Below are 20,024 nucleotides of genomic sequence, written 5' to 3' on the forward strand. Positions count from 1 at the left end.
GAGAAATGATCCCAATGAAACACAGTAAGAAACAATAGAAGAAACAAAGACAGCAAGGGGAGTTTAGCAAGTACCCAACTCACTCCACTTAACCTAAGCTGCAGTGCAACTGGATAAAATTACTTTAATTTACTTTACCAGTCACAAAGTGCTATACACAAAAAAGGTATCTTACATGTAGTCTAAGGCAAGACTGCAAAGAAAAACAATTCTGATTTACCATTGCATGTACAGCGTGAGGTCCGGTGAAAGCGAGGTGAGACAAAGCTGACCCGTGGGTTACTATATGTAGCGAGATTGTGTGAATCCAAGACAATGCTCTGTTCGCACTGAGCCCCACGACAGTCTAATCCAGAACAGTTCTTATCCAGGATAGCTGATACTCTAAGCACTTCCTCCAGGTTTCGCCGTGATGCACTTAGTTTTTGGGTGAGGTAGGCTGCCTTATAGTATCCACCACCTGCTTTTTCCATGGTGATGAGCATATCCAGCTGTTGCGTCCCTCCAACTGGCTGCAAACTTAGCAAATGCAGTGAGTCCTGCTGTTGAGTAGCAGCACACTGCTGGAGCACATTTAACATGCTTTTCAAGTACAACGCCACAAAGTCTTGTGGTGCCACTCTCTCAAAACGCACTGTCACTGCTTCACGCAACATGTCTGGTGTTGCCTGCTCCACATGCACACTTACGGGTACAGGAACAGCAAAGCGGCCATCACTGACACTAGCATTAAGAAAGTACCTGCCTGCATCCAAACCACCCAGGGCTATGATCTTTCCATCATGAGGACTAATCTTAAAGAGACTACGTTGAGCTGAAGGAGCGTGACCAAAAGTCAAAACATCATAAGGGTCAGCATCGGTGGCATGTAGCTGACCAATCACACCACCAGGAAATTCATCCTCCATAGTAACAATATGAATGTCCAGTGGTACTGCTACTGGTCGATGGAGGCTCTCCTCAATCACCCTGATTGTGAGTATGGAGGAGGATGACAAAGGAGGCTTCCCCGAATCTGTCACCTGCAGGAAAAGTCAGATCAGAAGTCAGAAGTAGAAAAACAACCAATGAAAAATATTAAAAGTATAAACTAGATTAAAAGATATTTGAAATATGCAACCTTTCTTTTACTTTAGCTTTTTTAAATGAGGATATTTCAAAAATATATTTTTTGACATTTCTACCTTTTTAACAATAGCAGTAGACATATAGACAAAAGGCAGAAAAGGCTATCAAAATAATTCACCACTAGAATGTACCTCAGCCAACAGGCTCTAACATTTTAAATACCATTTCGACAAACATGAATATATACCATTTTAATTGCTGCTTTAATTTTTTTTTTTTAGCAAGGTACAACATTTTTTTAAACTGAAGAATGTAGAACTTGCTGAGCAGCAGGCATTGTGGCCAAATTGTGACACAGCAATGGTAGATACATGCTTCGCTAAAGTTTGCTGAACTTAAAACCAGTGTTGGGCAAGTTACTTTGAAAAAGTAATTAATTACAGTTACTAGTTACTTCTTCAAAAAAAGTAACTGAGTTACAATATTCTAAAAGTAATTAATTACTTGAAAATAACTATTGCGTTACTTTAAATAAAATGTTTAACCCTCTGGGGTCCAGGGTATAATTGCCCATTTTTAACTGCTTTTGATTTTCCCTCTACATTTCACCTTTAAAAGCTTTGCCTTGTTTGGTATCATCCTTCTCAGCACGACCTAACGTGTCTGAATTTACAGTTATGTTTTCATTTTGACATGCTGTACTAACACAATTGATCTAAAATCAGACAAAAAACATAAAATCCGAGTAGAAAAAGTTATATATTTTTTTCTCATAATTTTATTGAGAGACAAGTGTACAGTGGTTTACAATGACAATACAATCTGTTCCCCTCACATATTTTTTAGTTTTTCTTACATGAACAGATACGATAACACACACACACACAGGCACACCCACACACACGCTTAAATAAACAAACAAAACAAAACCTAATAAGAAACCCAAAACAAACACAAACAACAAACCCCAAAACACACACACACAAAAAAAAAGGGGGGGGGGGGGGGGAAGAGATATGATATTAATCAGCTGGTAGAGCGTGTAATGACTTGCAATAGTCTACGAAGGGGCCCCAGATACGATAAAATTCTCTGTATTTGCCCTTCGCCACAAGGCCTATCTTTTGCAATTTAAGAAATGACATCACATCTCTAAACCAAAAAGAAACTGAAGGTGGCTTTGAAGATTTCCAAAGGAGTAAGATGCAACGTCTAGCCAAAAGTGATGTAAAGGCTAAAATTTTGAAGTGTGTAGGGTCGGTTAGACCAGTGTTGACTGGAAGCCCAAAAACAGCTAGAAAAGGGTCCATGCAGATTTGGGTCCCAAGAGCCTTGGAAAGAATAACTGAATACCGACTCCAGAAGCCATGGAGTCTTGGGCACAGAAAGAACATATGGCCTAGGTCACATGGGGTGGCATGACATCTCTCACACTGATCCATCACTTGTGGGTAAATCTCAGACAGACGAGACTTTGAATAGTAAACCCTGTACAACACCTTGAACTGGATAAGTTGTAACCTGGCACAGGACGTACTATAACGGACATTGGATACTGCCTTCTCCCATTGCTGATCCGAAAAAATTACTCCTAACTCCCGCTCCCAAGCCCCCCTAATTTTAGCAACTGAATGGACATTTAAATCCATAAGTTGTTTATATATTAAAGATATAATTGACTTCTTATTGGGTTTAAGGGATAAGAATTCCTCCCACGGTTGGACATTTGGAAGAAGAGGGTAGGAGGGGAAGAGAGCAGAAGTGCAATGCCGTGCCTGAAAATAACGGAATAGATTGGTAGCCGGAAGATTTGTTTCTGAACACAGGTCTAAAAAAGTTAAGAAAGTACCATCTTTATAGAGATCCTTAAACGTATTAATACCATGACGCTTCCACTGTACATAGGTACCATCAATGAGGCCAGGAGTAAACAGATGGTTCTGCGTGATGGGCATGTGTACTGACGCAGAGATGTACTTAAAATGACTCCTGAATTGTGACCAGACCCTTAGACTAGACTGTACCACGGGATTTTGGGTGAAATGAGAAGGCTTAAGTGGTAGTGGAGAGAACAATAAAGCTTCTAAGGATGAGGAAGTGCACGACAGGCGTTCCAGTTTGCACCACAGCAGTTCTTGAGATTCAAGCCAATGGGTCAATTTGTGAACATGAGAGGACCAATAGTAAAATAAAAAGTTAGGCAAGGCAAGACCACCATCAAATGTCAGTCTCTGTAATAATGATTTCCTCACCCTGGGGTGTTTCCCTCCCCACAAAAACGATGTAACTAGCTGGTCTAACTTTTTGAAAAAAGCTTTAGGTAAAAATATAGGAATACTCTGAAATAACAATCGAGGCAAAATGTTCATCTTTACAGCATTGATCCGACCAATTAGGGACAAAGGTAGCGATTTCCATCTCTGAAAATCCGATTGAATTTGAGTCATTAAAGGGGAGAAATTGGAAGAGTACAGAGAAGACAAAGTACGAGTCACGTTAACTCCCAAATACTTAAAGCCGGCAGGGCTAAGTCTAAAAGGAATGTCAGATTGTTTAAGTGTAAGACTCAAAGAATTTATGGGGAAACATTCACTTTTAAGAAGATTTATTTTGTAACCTGACAGAGAGCCGAACTTGTTTAATAGAGACACAATCGATGGTATGCTAGATAAGGGATCAGAAACATATAGAAGCAGGTCATCTGCATATAAAGACAATTTTACGTCAAGGCCTGACTGGGAAATACCACGAAAATGAGGAAGAGCCTTCAAAGCTATAGATAGGGGTTCAATTACAATAGCAAAAAGTAGGGGGGACAGGGGGCAACCCTGTCTCGTGCCGCATGACAATGAGAAGTAGCCAGAGGAAACACCATTCGTATAGACACTGGCTTGGGGTGCCTTGTACAACAGTCGAATCCATGAAATGAATCTGTCCTTGAAACCAAATCTTTGCAAGACCGCAAAGAGAAAGCTCCACTCCACACGATCGAAAGCTTTCTCAGCATCAAGTGAGATAACTACTTCTGAATTAGTGGTCGAGTGTTGGGAAAGAATGACATTCAAAAGCGTGCGGACATTAAAGAACAGCTGGCGGCCTTTAATAAAGCCATTCTGTTCATCTGAAATAATAGTAGGAAGAACCTTTTCAAGGCGAATTGCTAAAATTTTAGCCAAGACTTTAACATCAACATTCAGCAGTGAAATAGGCCTATACGAGGTGCAAGACGTAGGATCCTTACCCTTCTTTAAGAGAACAGTAATTAGTGCTTGAGACAATGTAGGGGGCAATAGACCACGTTCAAAAGATTCATTATACACTGAAAGAAGTAGTGGGGCTAACTTGTCTACAAATGTTTTTAAAAATTCAACTGAAAACCCATCAGGTCCTGGTGCCTTACTATTGTGCATGGTCTTGATTGCATGCACAATTTCATCCAACCTAAAAGGGGCATCTAATTGTTCAGCTATAACAGGATCGACAGTGGGCATTATAAGACCGTTAAAAAAGGAATCCATCTCAGAGCCGTCAGCAGCAGATTCAGATTCATATAGGGAGGAATAATACGTCTTAAACACCTCGTTGACTTCCTTTGAATCAGAGACCAAGTTGCCTGCCGCATCTTTAATGTGAGAAATTAATCGAGAAGAGGCCTGACGTTTTAACTGATGGGCCAAAAGCCTTCTGGGCTTATCACCATGTTCATAATAAGTCGCACGCGCACGAAGTAAGAGACGTTCAGCATCTGCCGTAGAAAGTAAATCAAATTCGGTCTGCAAGTCAAGTCGTCTTTTATGCAAATCAGGAGTGGGACTGTCAACAACCTGTCTATCTATGTCACAAGTCAAGTCAAGTGGCTTTGTGGCTTTTAGTGGAATGGGCAGAGAAAGAAATTATTTGCCCACGCACATATGCCTTAAGAGATTCCCAAAGTAATGACCTCGTAACAGTATCGCTGTCGTTAAACACCATAAATTCATCAATTGCGGATTTGATAAAGGTAACAAACCCCTCATCCGAAAGCAACAAAGAGTTAAATCTCCAGGGTGAGGAAAAAGAGGACTGGGCTATGAGCTTGATGTCAACGGTAAGTGGTGCGTGATCGGAAATGACAATAGGATGATATGTAGATGACAGTACTTTTGGAATAAGGGAACCGTCCACAAAAAAATAATCAATCCGCGAAAAGGACTGATGTACCTGAGAAACGAAAGAGTACGCTCTGGTAGTAGGGTTAGAAAACCTCCAGGGATCTACAAAACCATTCTGAGACATAAACTCTGAAATAGACTTGGACATAGAGGATTGGGTCAGGGTCCGAGGATTCGAGCGATCTAAGGCAGGATCAATAACACAGTTTAAGTCACCACCCAATATCAAAAGATGAGTATCAAGGGAAGGGAGACTACTCAAAAGTGCATCTGTAAAACCTGGATTATCAAAATTTGGCGCATACACATTGACTAAGAGGACGGGTACATTGTACATGGTGCCTACAACAACCAAATATCTCCCGTTTTTGTCAGCTTTAATCTCAGAGGCTGTAAACTGTACCCTTCTGTTTATTAAGATCGCCACCCCCCTGGCTTTTGAATTAAACATTGAATGGAAAGTATGACCTACCCATGGGCACCTGAGCCTAAGATGATCCCGATTTCGCAAATGGGTCTCTTGCAAAAACATTACATCACTCTTTAAACGTTTAAGATGCGAGAATATTTTAGATCGTTTAATTGGGCTATTCATACCTTTGACATTCCAAGTTAAAAATCTAATACCACAATTGCCTAAGGACTGACCTGAAGTACTGGTCATTGCAGAAAGATAAAAGAGAAAATACTTATTTCTTCACCCCCAAAGAAAGAACAAGTGGGAAAAACACACTCACACAAACACACAAACGCAAACCCACAACAACAGAAGTACAGCTTCAGAATAAAAATAATAATAACACGTCAAACACACCCTCCCGCCTCCCCCCTGCACAGCAAAAGCCCCCATCCCCAAACGATGGAGACGGCAGTGCACGCTCCCACCCGGAGCAATCTAAACAAAAACGCTCCCGACTACGAAACGAACCGTGTCAAACCAAAGCTCCAACAGAGTCATTTCTCAATAGATTAAAAGGCACAAATAAAATAAAAATAACCCAATTATATTTTACTATTAGACAGGTAAAACAAAACAAGTGTTTGGCAGAGTAACAAACTTAGCTTACCACAATGATGTTTGGATTTGGATCATGCGCTATTTCAAACAAACAAACATTGTCCCGCTATATTTTTTATCGCGTGGTTATTGTCTTAATATATTCCTTGGCCTCATCTGGCGAGACGAAGTCGCGCTGCATTCCTTGATAAGTGGAATCTTGCCGGATAGAGGATCCCAAATCGGACTCCCTGGATGCCGCGAAGCTGGCGACGGACCTCATTGAAAGCCGCACGGGCCCGCGCTGTCTTAGCGGTGTGGTCGGGGAACACAGAAATGGTCATATTATTTATCTGCACCCTCTGCAGCTCCCTGGCCTTCTGGAGAATCCTAGCACAGTCCGCGTAATAGTGCAGCTTCACAACCATAGCACGGGGGCGTTCACCGGTGTTAGGTTTGGGGGCCAAAGTTCGGTGGACTCTGTCTACAAGCGGCTCCTTCCCAAGCTGAAATGCCTCCATCAACAGCACGGACACATCTGTAGCGGACAGGACGTTCTCCTCTGGCACGCCAACAATGCGTATATTATTGCGGCGAGACCTGGACTCCAAATCCTCGCATTTATTCTCCAATTTGGCCAACTCCTTTGACATCGCATCCACTTTGGCTTGGAGGTGGACAATATCATCCGTGCATGTGGAGAGAGACTGTTCCATCTCCGTAACTGTGCTCCTGAGGCCAGCGAATTCCTGCCGCATGGTAGTTATATCTGAGGAAAGGTCCGTTTTTAGTTGCTGTATGTCGGACCTGATAGACGTGAGATTCTCCGCAAACGCTGCCGTCAGTTCCTTTTTAAACAGTGCTGAAATTTCTTCACGAAGTTCAGAGGAGTTCAGCCTTCGTGAATTTTTCCGTATCGACGAGCGGCGTGTCGGGTGACCCAGGCAGTGGCGAAGTTTTACCACGAGGCGGGGATGCAGTTTTAGCAGCAGGCCGCAAGTTCTGCTGAGAGGTGCTTGCGCTCTTATTAACCTTACGCGACATTGTAAACACAAAAAGCAAAAACAGTCTTGTCTCGGAACTATACAAAAAGAAAAAACCCGTCAAAATGTGCCTGGAAATGCTAGATAATAACTAGACTCTGCAGGAGCTACGCTCGGTGCGACCTACGCCATAGTCACCTAAACCGGAAGTCCCGAAAAAGTTATATTTTTACTGTAACAACAACAAACATGTTTAATGAACCATATTTCATAACTTTAAATGCAAATATAAATTGCCAATTTTAAAATCATATGCACACATTTTGCAAACAACAAAGCTATTTGCAGGCATTTACCTTTTACCCCTTTTTTAAATAACCACTTCAAACTATTTACATAACCATCAGCTGTTCTGCATTCAATAAGATGCCACACAAATTATTTCTGTCCACTATAAAGGAGAACATCACAGCCTGATACCTGCAGGTCTGACAGCAGCAGGTGTATCACTCCTATTCTCTACCTGGAGACAGCAGTCGCCTCAATGTTCTGACACACAACACAAAACTATCCACAACACTACACACTAACTACAAAAGACAACACATTAACTACACACTCCAAACATGCTAAATGTTACAAATTTCTCACATCTCAAAACTCGCACTCTCTCTTTTTCTGCTGTCTTTCTCTCTCTCTTTCTCGCCGTCACTCCTAAAACTTCCCCCTCTTCCTAAACAGCCAAATGTCATGTTGCCATATCAGGGCTCGCAAAATTTCAAAATCCCTGGTAGCCCTTCGAATAAAAAAGATAGCAATTTTTTGATTGATGTTTTGTTTGGTTCTAATGGGGGCCTTTCTTAAAATTACTGGTCCCAGTAACAAAGGCGCTTGTCGACTCTGAAATCGAGGGAAAACCAACAACACACCCGGCAGAACATTATGTTATTTACACGGGTGCATATAAGTGGTCCGCATGTGCGCATTCGCTGTCAAAATAAAAGACGCGCACCAGATAAGAAGTTGCAACGCAAGTTTGCGTCCATATAAAAGGCAGTGTTTTTGTCCGCTAGAGTGGGATTTTCATGGCACATTCGGCACCAAATCTCTGTGCATTCATCATTTGTTTGAAGCCAGCTCACCTCCTGCAACCACTTTTCCGAGAATACGCGCTTCTTTTGTGGTTCGGACTCCTTCTGACATTTCTTTGGAGGTGGAGGAACACCAAAGTAATTGCTTAAAGGAGCTTGCTTCTTCGACATCTTTAAGAGTTCTAAACAAATGTCTGTCCTCCTCCAGAAAATCCTATGTACGCAAATATGCGTTGCAACTTCTTATCTTGTGCACGTTTTTTATTTTGACAGCGAATGCGCACCTGCGGACCACTTACTGTATGTGCACCCCTGGTTATATAGCTCGTCATATTGCAGCCACAGAAATTCATTTGTCCATGAAACCATAAAGCTGCACTTTCTTTTTGCCTTATAGTCTGATTTGTCATAACTTTTCCGTTTTGTGGTAATCTTTTCTTTGGCTGTCACTTCTTCACCCTGACCTGTCTTATTTGGCTCAGCAGAACTAAAATATATATCCTGCTGCTTTTACACACGCACTCACATAACGCTCAGCGATTCTCTGCACGATCAACCTCTCACATGTTTAAGCTTGCTGCGGGAGATTTCACTTGTCATGTTTAGTAGTTAGTAAGCTAACGATTAATAAGACGATGTCAGAGGAATTGGTGCACAAATTATCATCACTCACCAATCAGTGCTGTCACTCTCTATACACAGTTCGCGCGATTGCAAAGTGAAAGCAAAAAACAAGCACAAATTCAAACGTGATTTCAATATGTCACATATTGACAGTGGCTCACCGATGCCAATGATATAATTACCCAGCTACATTTCCGAAAGAATGCAAAAGCATTGACATATATTTTTCCTTCCTATGATAGCCCGACGGGCAGGGCAGAGATAGATTTTGGTAGCCCGACTGGAAAAATCGCTATCCCCGGGACGTCGGGCTAGCGATTTTGTGAGCCCTGCATATCATTTTTGATTGGTCGGCATGGTGCATTTTTCCACCAAGACCAAAGGGCTTGCGCTGTCCTTAGACGTTAAACGTGACAAAATTATTCAGGAAAAAACGCTGTGTATATATTGTTTATCATGACTCTGGTTTTACGTGGCCTATCAATGCAATTTAAAAACTGGTATATATCACCTTGTTGCTTTGTCATCTTGAAGTAGTCATGTGATTGGCTTACCATGACTACTTTATTCTTCCTCAGTCAAACAGCAGCACTCATGCAATTGTTTTGTCCCCTTAGTTCCAGGTGTTGTGCCAAAAAGTGATTGTTGAGCAGACAGTGATTGCCATCTGCGGGAGCACTCGCAGCTGCTTAAATCTGTAGCGTACAGATTACTTACGTAGACAGCTACTTCCGTGCAACTGATATAAGGTGCGGTAAGCTGAACAGAGCTTCAACCGTCTGTTTGCTGAAAAATAGTAACGCGACCGCACCTTATTTTCTTCTTCGTAACGGTAACGGCGTTGTAACGATAGAAATTGTAATAGTTAGATTATTCATTACTGAAAAACGCGGTTTTTCAGTAATTACAGTAATTGTAACGCTGTTATTTCCATCACTGCTTAAAACTTAAAACACTATCTTTTACAATAGTATGACAGTAGAGAAGAATGACTGAAAAAACTTTGTGTGGTGTAAACAACAATTTGACTCTACCTGTATCTGAATTACATATTCTGTTGCCAGGTCCCTTCTGAATACTTGATTGGCTACTAGTGTCCCATCTTTTTCCAATACAAACTCCCTCCCTTCATTTCCCAATAAGATACGGAAGTCGAAGGGTGGGCCATTTTGAGAGGAGTCCTCATCAATGACTGACAACTGCAGGATACTGGTACCAATTGGCTTGTTTTCCTGGTCAAGGGAAGCCAAGACGATGAATCATTATATGCATTTCACGTTCAGTCATAATTCCTAAACTGAATTTAAATCTTATTAAAATTAAAATTAAATGAAAAATACACATCTGAAAAAGAATCTACAGGAGTGTAATCAACATTCCGGCAGAATAAAACAAATGTATAGTCTTTTAATAGACTATTTCAGGTTCAAGGGTCATTCATAATGTCATTCTTCATGAGAAACATGACAAAATAAAATGAAGTAGGTATCTGTGCTCATAACAGTTATAAATAGAGATGAGAATTTTTTTTATATGCTTGGCCTGTGTTGCAATATCAGATTTCACAGCAACTGTAAGCTTTCCTTTTTTTCACTGACTAATTTTTAGAGATGCTGATATAGGGAAGGGGACAGGCGTACTTAAAGCACTGACTTAGGAATTTAAGTACTATAGTTCACCTGAATTATTACATGATATTGTTATATTTGGGTTCAACTGAAGATTGTGAGGATTATTAAGATTACCTGTATGACAGCAGAGAGGTTGGCCGGTGAAAAGGTGGGTGGATTATCATTGATGTCAGAAATGTCTATGTTTACCATCACAGTGGAGGACATGGCAGGGGTTCCACTATCCAAAGCTCTTATGGCAAGTGAGTAGCTGGGAACCTACAAGGAAAGAGACAACAGAAGATATCCAGACAAATCAGGAATGAAGCATTGGCGCCTAATGGTGAAGCCAGAAAATCTACTTTTGTAGCAGCACAGTGAAGTTTTCATTTTTCATTCAGCTAGTTTCAAATTCCCAAACTTTCAATGGAATTCAAATCTGGCCTTTTCTTCTTGACTATAAGTGTCTTTTCCTCTACTTTTTGAGCCATGCCTAGGTATAACTACATTCAGGCACATGAGCAGATTTGGACACATTCACAGATTTCACACCAAAAGAAAATCTATTATTCAACATTTTTTTTAATATGAATTTATTTATTTGTACTCGATCAGGAAATCACTCAACCCATTTTTGGCTGGACTTGAAGGTGCTCATTTTTATCCCCACTGCTTCATACTCAGCTAAAAACTGTTCCCGTGCAAGCTCGATGAAGCCAACAGAACACATAATCTACAAAAACCAATAATGAAATAAAAATAATGAAAAACAAAATTCCACTATAGAAGGTGTGACTATTGGATTGAGTAGATCCTGAACGTGTTCGTTCCACCACCTGACTAAATCCCCTGTCGAGGTCAGCACCGCTGTACACAGTGTGTTTAGAATACTGCTTCCCCCTTCTGAGTTGTCAGACGATTTGCTAGAACCGCTTTGAAGGCAACCAAGAGTCTCCAAACTCCTGCCACACCAGAGTTTTTCCATCAGCCACTAGCACAGCTGCACTCCCCTGAGTCTGCCAGTACCTGTCTGCTGCCTCTGAAGTCCCACAGGCCTGCTAAGACTCCTTCATGATTAGACTCCTTCAGGACTGGTGGCTCCCTTCATCTCCGGTATCCACCAGTGACTAAGCTGAGTGCAGCTGTGCTGGTTCTGGGATTAACACAATTAACCTTGCAGTAGCAGCCAGTTGAGCTGTGGAAAATGGTCATTAGCCTTGTCCATAGCCTCCTTCGGAGTGTAGTCAAAGCTCTGTTGGAGCCAATCGCCTCCTCACAGCGAAATAAATAGTATTGAGCAATCCTGTTATTTTTCCCCAATTTTATAGGCTCCAAACGGTTGTACGAATCAACAATTTCAGTTTCAATAAGAGATTACAGGATGGCCCCAACCTCAGCAACAGGACCACTCTCAGCATTGACCGAGTGCGTTTACTTTTGGAACGGTGCCTTCATTTCGCCCAGGCAGCTCTGAACCCCACATCCAGAACTTTTTGAAATTTGTTGAGAAGGTGAGAGATGTCATTATGGAGGCAGATGAAACCATAGTCTTATACAATGTTACATCTCTCTTCACTTGCATCCCAGTCACCAAAGCGGGATAACCCCAACCTCAGCAACAGGACCACTCTCAGAGCCAACCAAGTGTGTTTGAACTGTGTGTTTATTCCACCTATTTCACATACAAGGGTCAGTACTACAGGCAGAAACATGGGCGTGCCATGGGCTCCCCAGTTTCACCCATCGTGGTTAATTTGTACATGGAAGAAGTGGAAAAGAGGGCTTTGCTACCCTGGAACACCACCAAGTCATTGGTTCAGGTATGTGGATGACACCTGGGTGAAAATCAAATCTCATGATGTTCCAGAATTTACAGATCACATTAACTCGGTGGACCAACATATCAAATTCACCAGGGAGGATATGAAAAGTGGCAGGCTAGCCTTCTTAGACTGTGAGATTTCCATCAGTAATGGGGGACATCTAAAAGCTAATGTGTACCGGAAACTTACGCATATGGATCAGTATTTAAGGTTTGACTCTCATCATCCACTGGAGCATAAACTGGGTGTCATCAGGACGCTACAACACAGAGCGTAAACATAGTTATCCCAACTGGACTTTTGTCAAAGCTGGGAAGGCACCAAAAGAAAGCTCCAGCCGAGAAGGACAACCGCTGACTAAGCAAAAACCTGTAGTGATCCCGTATGTGTCGGAACAATTGCATTTTTTCTAAGCACCATGTCTCTGTGGCTTTTAAACCCCAAAACACGCTTCGCCAAAAATTGGTCCATCCCAAGGATCGGGTCCCTCGACACAAACAGAGTAACATAGTGTACACTGTTAAGTGCCAGGAGGATTGCCAGGATTTATACATAGGGGAAACCAAACAACCTCTGGCGAAGCGGATGGCACAACACAGAAGAGCTGCCTCGTCAGGCCAGGACTCTGCAGTAGGTCCTGACTCTCCCAGGACCTACAGGCCAGTGGAGTGGACACTCTTTCAATGATGAGGATGTATACATCCTGGACAGGGACGAACGCTGGTTTGAGAGCGGAGTCAAGGAGGCCATTTACATGAAAAGGGAAAGACCATCGCTGAATCGAGGAGGGGGCCTAAGGGTACATCTTTCACCATCTTACAATGCTGTGTTTGCAGCCATTCCCCAACTCTCTGTGAATGGTACTCGTAGCCATTGATCAGTGGTTGTTGATCAATGGTCATGAGAATTTGCATAATTATGATGAAGGTGACCTCCCAGCCCATTGTTCCTTCAGTGGGCTGGTTTCAGTCATTATGCAAATGTACTATTTATAACACTGGGGAAACCTGCAGTCAGCTGAGACTGAAGAAGTCACTTGGATGAGTGACGAAACGTTTCTCCCACTGAAAACGCTACGTCCAGATGAACAGAATCAACTTTTGGAGACTTTCTTAAGTGTCTGCAACTGTGACTGTTACAAGATCCTGTTCAGGGAGGTAGCTGTGCTCTGTTCTTAGAGCCACTAGCCTTTATCCTATATTCTTCCAGTATTGCTCTGTCTCCAGCCTTGAGGTTCTTCTCATATTGTTGTCCTACCACAGAGTACACCTTGGATGGTTCAGTAGTGTACAGCTGATTTATTCCCTTGCCTTCTATCTCTCTGGTATACCTCTTCAAGTGGCTGCCCAATGCTGTGAGTGTTTGCTTGGCAGTGTCCAAGGCCTCAGGTATAGAAAGCTTGCTGTACATCTTAGGTATGACTTTCTTCATCACAGCTTTCTGCAGCTCCGATTATTGATTAACTTCCTTCCATACTGCTTTGATCTTTGCCACTAGTACTCCATGGGTGTACTGCTTCTTCTGGCTGATCATTTTATAGCCAAGCATCTCACGATCACTGCTGCCGTAGTGTCGTAGTGTTGGTTTTCGATGATCGTCACAACAGGGATTGTAAGTAATGCTGCATTCATGTCTTCTACTAGAACTTCAAAGGGTACTTCATGTTGGGGGCAGGAATAGCTCAGTAGGTAGCGTGGTCGCCTCATAGTCGGAAGGTCAGAGGTTCGAATCCACTGAACGGCTACCCTGAGGTACCCCTGAGTAGGGTATCATCCTTACACACTGCTCCCCGGGCACCTGATTAGTGGCTGCCCACTGCTTCACTGAATAAATGGGTTAAATGCAGAGAGAGTAATTTCCCCACAGGGATCAATAAAGTATACATTATTATTATGTTGTCTTGGAAAACGGCCACGGAGGTTCCAGGTTCAACTCCCAGGCTGTAGGAGATTTAGGGTAGGTGAATGACCTGAACCTGTTTTTCAGCAGGTTTGACCAGACACTCATCCCTCCTCCAGCCCAATCACTTCTTCTGCAAATGCCCTATTTTTGACCAGTGCCTGCTTTTCTTCCATGACTGCACACCTCTCAGTCCTCAACTTCAAAATACTCACAGCTCCCCTACCACTATCCTTTCAACACTTCATGTAAGGAACAAGCTGGAGAAGACCAAATGGTAAATGGCCTGTATTTGTATAGCGCTTTTCTAGTCCCTAAGGACCCCAAAGCGCTTTACACAACCAGTCATCCACCCATTCACACACACATTCACACACTGGTGATGGCAAGCTACATTGTAGCCACAGCCACCCTGGGGTGCACTGACAGAGGCGAGGCTGCCAGACACAGGCGCCATCGGGCCTATAGGCAACGGATGAAGTGTCTTGCCCAAGGACACAACGACCGAGACTGTCCAAGCCAGGGCTCGAACCGGCCTTCCGATTACAAGGTGAACTCCCAACTCTTGAGCCACGATCGCCCTAATCAAGATGCGAAATGCTGCAGGTCCGAATCACATCAGCCCCAGGCTCCTGAGGTACTGCATAGACCAACTGTGTGGCATCATGGGATACATTTTCAAAATTAGCCTGAAGCTAGGGTAAGTACCACGGGTGTGAAAGACCTGTGTGGTACAGCCTAGCATCGGGGTGGATGATGCCATCATCTATCTCCTGCACTGAGCTTTGACCCACCTGGAGAAGACTGGAAGCACTGTGAGGACACCATCCAGCATGGACTTCTGAGGGACATACTGGGGCTGTCAGGAGCAGACCACTTACTGTCCCAGTTGATACTGGACTCACTGGCTGCCCACAGTATGTGAGGACACAGGGCTGTATCTCTGACAGCCTGGTCTGCAGTACGGGGTGCCCTGCAAAGAACTGTGCTAGCATGATTCCTGTTCACTCTCTACACTCCAGACTTCTCCATCAACCGTCTAGGCTGCCATCTAAAAAAGTTCCCTGAGGACTCATCACAGATGAGTCAAGCAGTGTACAGACAGTGGATTCAGGATTTTGTGGACAGGTGCCGGCGGAACCATCTCCTGATCAATGCGAGGAAAATCAAGGAGCTAGTAGTAAATTTCCACAGAGGCAGACCCTGATGCCCCCTTGACTCAGTGTAGGTTGTAGGAGACGAAAGAAGTTACTGTTGGAGCATTTCAATGATCACAAAAAAGACAGGAAAAACTAGAGGCTGCATGTAGAAGGACATATCCATAGACTTTTAACTGTACATTGCAGCAAGAAGTAAGATTCAATTATTTAATTTCAATTATATATACATTGGGGCAAAAAAGTATTTAGTCAGCCACCAATTGTGCAAGTTCCCCCACTTAAAATGATGACAGAGGTCAGTAATTTGCACCAGAGGTACACTTCAACTGTGAGAGACAGAATGTGAAAAAAAAAATCCATGAATTCACATGGTAGGATTTGTAAAGAATTTATTCGTAAATTAGGGTGGAAAATAAGTATTTGGTCACCTCAAACAAGGAAAATCTCTGGCTCTCACAGACCTGTAACGTCTTCTGTAAGAAGCTTTTCTGTCCCCCACTCGTTACCTGTATGAATGGCATCTGTTTGAACTCATCATCTGTATAAAAGACACCTGTCCACAGCCTCAAACAGTCAGACTCCAAACTCCGCCATGGCCAAGACCAAAGAGCTTTCGAAGGACACCAGGAAAAGTATTGTAGACCTGCACCAGACTGGGAAGAGTGAATCTACAATAGGCAAGCAGCTTGGTGTGAAAAAAATCAATTGTGGGACCAATCATCAGAAAATGGAAGACATACAAGACCACTGATAATCTCCCTCGATCTGGGGCTCCACGCAAGATCTCATCCCGTGGGGTCAAAATGATCATGAGAACGGTGAGCAAAGATCCCAGAACCACACGGGGGGACCTGGTGAATGACCTGCAGAGAGCTGGGACCAAAGTAACAAAGGTCACCATCAGTAACACACTACAACGGCAGGGAATCAAATCCCGCAGTGCCAGACGTGTTCCGCTGCTGAAGCCAGTGCATGTCCAGGCCCGTCTGAAGTTTGCCAGAGAGCACATGGATGATAAGGCAGAGGATTGGGAGAATGTCATGTGGTCAGATGAAACCAAAGTAGAACTTTTTGGTATAAACTCAACTCGTCGTGTTTGGAGGAAGAAGAATACTGAGTTGCATCCCAAGAACACCATACCTACTGTGAAGCATGGGGGTGGAAACATCATGCTATGGGGCTGTTTTTCTGCCAAGGGAACAGGACGACTGATCCGTGTTAAGGACAGAATGAATGGGGCCATGTATCGTGAGATTTTGAGCCAAAACCTCCTTCCATCAGTGAGAACTTTGAAGATGAAACGAGGCTGGGTCTTCCAACATGACAATGATCCAAAACACACCGCCCGGGCAACAAAGGAGTGGCTCCGTAAGAAGCATTTGAAAGTCCTGGAGTGGCCTAGCCAGTCTCCAGACCTCAACCCCATAGAAAATCTGTGGCGGGAGTTGAAAGTCCGTGTTGCTCGGCGACAGCCCCAAAACATCACTGCTCTCGAGAAGATCTGCATGGAGGAATGGGCAAAATACCAGCTACTGTGTGTGCAAACCTGGTAAAGACCTATAGTAAACGTTTGACCTCTGTTATTGCTATCAAAGGTTATGTTACAAAGTATCGAGTTGTATTTTTGTTATTGACCAAATACTTATTTTCCACCCTGATTTTGTCACGGTTCTGGGTCCGTTGGACCCAGTATTCTGAGTTTATTGTGTTTTGATTTAAGTTTGCATCAGGGATTGTGTTCTTGTTCTCTTGTCGTGTTGTGGTGATGATTATGTCTATTATTAGAGTTCCATGTTTCTGTTTATCTGGGTTTAAGATGTGGGTTTAGTTTCATATGTCATTTCCTGTCTGTCTCTCGATGTCGAGCCTGCGTGTGATGTTTTATTGTGAAGGTCTGCGTCTCATGTGAGTGTGTTCAGTTTTACCCCGGTCTCATCTTACTGATTGTTCCCAGCTGTGTCCACCACCTGTGTGTAATTCCCATGTTTCTCTGTGTGTATTTAAGTCGTGTCCTCCGTCATTGTAGTTGCTGGTCCGTCTGTGTATCTACCATGTCGCACCCGTGTGTTCTCCCTGCTGTCCATCGTCATTCTCCTCTGCTCGTTCTCATTCAGGTTTGTGCTTTGTAGTTTAGTTGTTTTCCCAGTATAGTTTAGATTGAGCTCCATTTGCTGTTTGTCCTTATTTTGTGCTCAATAAACCACCCTCACTTCTCCACTACTGCCTGCGTTTGGATCCTCCTTCATTTCCTCCACACGGCTCCTCTCACTCGCCGTGACAGATTTACGAATAAATTCTTTACAAATCCTACCATGTGGATTCATGGATTTTTTTTTCACATTCTGTCTCTCACAGTTGAAGTGTACCTCTGGTGCAAATTACTGACCTCTGTCATCATTTTAGGTGGGGTAACTTGCACAATCGGTGGCTGACTAAATACTTTTTTGCCCCACTGTGTGCATGTATGTACATATATATACACACATATATATATATATATATACACACATATACACACATATATATATATATATAAAAAAAAACACCCAGCACGCCCCTGCGGGCGGTTTATCCTTCAAGCTCGGGTCCTCTACCAGAGGCCTGGGAGCTTGAGGGTTCTGCGCAGTATCTTAGCTGTTCCCAGGACTGCGCTCTTCTGGACAGAGATCTCCGATGTTGTTCCCGGGATCTGCTGGAGCCACTCGCCTAGCTTGGGAGTCACCGCACCTAGTGCTCCGATTACCACGGGGACCACCGTTACCTTCACCCTCCACATCCTCTCGAGCTCTTCTCTGAGCCCTTGGTATTTCTCCAGCTTCTCGTGTTCCTTCTTCCTGATATTGCTGTCATTCGGAACCGCTACATCGATCACTACGGCCGTCTTCTTCTGTTTGTCTACCACCACTATGTCCGGTTGGTTAGCCACCACCATTTTGTCCGTCTGTATCTGGAAGTCCCACAGGATCTTAGCTCGGTCATTCTCCACCACCCTTGGGGGCATCTCCCATTTTGACCTCGGGACTTCCAGGTTATACTCCGCACAGATGTTCCTGTACACTATGCCGGCCACTTGGTTATGGCGTTCCATGTATGCCTTGCCTGCTAGCATCTTGCACCCTGCTGTTATGTGCTGGATTGTCTCTGGGGCATCTTTACACAGCCTGCACCTGGGGTCTTGCCTGGTGTGATAGACCCCAGCCTCTATGGATCTTGTGCTCAGAGCTTGTTCTTGTGCTGCCATGATTAGTGCCTCTGTGCTGTCTTTCAGTCCAGCTTTGTCCAGCCACTGGTAGGATTTCTGGATATCAGCCACCTCCTCTATCTGCCGGTGGTACATACCGTGCAGGGGCCTGTCCTTCCATGATGGTTCCTCGTCTCCCTCCTCTTTCTTGGGTTTCTGCTGCCTGAGGTATTCACTGAGCACTCGGTCAGTTGGGGCCATCTTGTCGGTAATCGTGGTTGTAGGTATTGCCCGTAGTGCTGCATTAACATCATCTAGCAGACCTTCTGAGGGTACTTCACGTAATCTTGGTAACCGGCTACGGGGGATCCAGGTTTCAAGCTTGGCCATGATCCTATTTTTCAGGTCAGTTCCTCTCACACTCAACGATCCTTCTCCTATCACACTTGGGGCTATGTACCCAATCTCGGGTGGGGGTGATGATATCTCCCCCCTGACCTGGCGTCCTGACTCCTCCTTGCCGTAGCATTTGTGTTGTACCTCGTCAATCTCTAGCTGTGAGAGCAGTCCCTTCTTTCGAATGTTGGAACACTGAGCTACTTATACTATATATATATATATATATATATATATATATATATATATATATATATATATATATATATATATATGTGTATATATATGTGTATATATATATATATATATATATATATATATATATATATATATATATATATATATATATATATGAATGAAGCAATTGGCCTGTCTCCAGTAATTTCACCAAACCAAACTGCACAGAGGATAAGTGGATGTTTTTCTATGTAAAAGTGTGTCCTCACAGTCTCACGGTCCAGTTGCTTGTTGACCTTGATGACTCCACTGAGTGGGTCAATGAGGAACTGGTTGTGTCTGTCTCCACTGACAATGGAGTAGAAGACGGCTCCATTCAGCTGACTGTCCACATCATCTGCTTTCAGCTGTAAATACACACACACATACACAAACACACACTGAGTACATATTTGGTTGGGTAACAATTGCAGTGCTGTCTGTAGTGAGGTTTCTATAATACACTGAAGAATAAGTCTGCGACCAGAGCTTTTCACATAGATATTTCTACCCTTTTCAATTTTTGATGTGCTGTAATGGATCTGAAAGTTGCTAATGTTTAAAGTGTAAGACAATATGGAAAAGATGAGGCTTTTGTAACTTAAACTCTTGAAAGAATTGTGTATCAGCTATATGATGATTGCAGAGGAACAGTTTATTTTTGTTTTAGTCCTAATTTAAACTTGTCCTCAACGTATCCTTGCATGGCTTCTGACAGTGGACTCATCTTTGTGTTTGTCCTGCTAGCCCTCAGTGTAGTATTCACTGCAGTTAATCATAACATTTTGCTAAAGACTACAATATACCTTCAGCAATAAAAGAAAT

At 43.1% G+C, this 20,024-nt stretch overlaps 1 protein-coding gene across 6 annotated transcripts in view; it reads right to left on the reverse strand.

The window, feature by feature from the left end:
* The window catches only part of fat3a (FAT atypical cadherin 3a), a 178,326-nt gene that overhangs the window by 22,652 nt on the left and 135,650 nt on the right, over positions 1-20,024 (reverse strand). For all 6 annotated transcript variants that reach the window (XM_076892138.1, XM_014411446.3, XM_014411444.3 and 3 more), the window contains 4 exons: positions 19,430-19,567; positions 10,660-10,803; positions 9,949-10,146; positions 221-1,022 (listed from right to left, as the gene is read on the reverse strand). In XM_076892138.1, the coding sequence (XP_076748253.1) occupies positions 221-1,022; positions 9,949-10,146; positions 10,660-10,803; positions 19,430-19,567 (1,282 nt within the window). The remainder of the gene's footprint in view (positions 1-220; positions 1,023-9,948; positions 10,147-10,659; positions 10,804-19,429; positions 19,568-20,024) is intronic.

Source organism: Maylandia zebra, linkage group LG14 (assembly GCF_041146795.1).
Source record: "Maylandia zebra isolate NMK-2024a linkage group LG14, Mzebra_GT3a, whole genome shotgun sequence".
Taxonomy (NCBI): domain Eukaryota; kingdom Metazoa; phylum Chordata; class Actinopteri; order Cichliformes; family Cichlidae; genus Maylandia; species Maylandia zebra.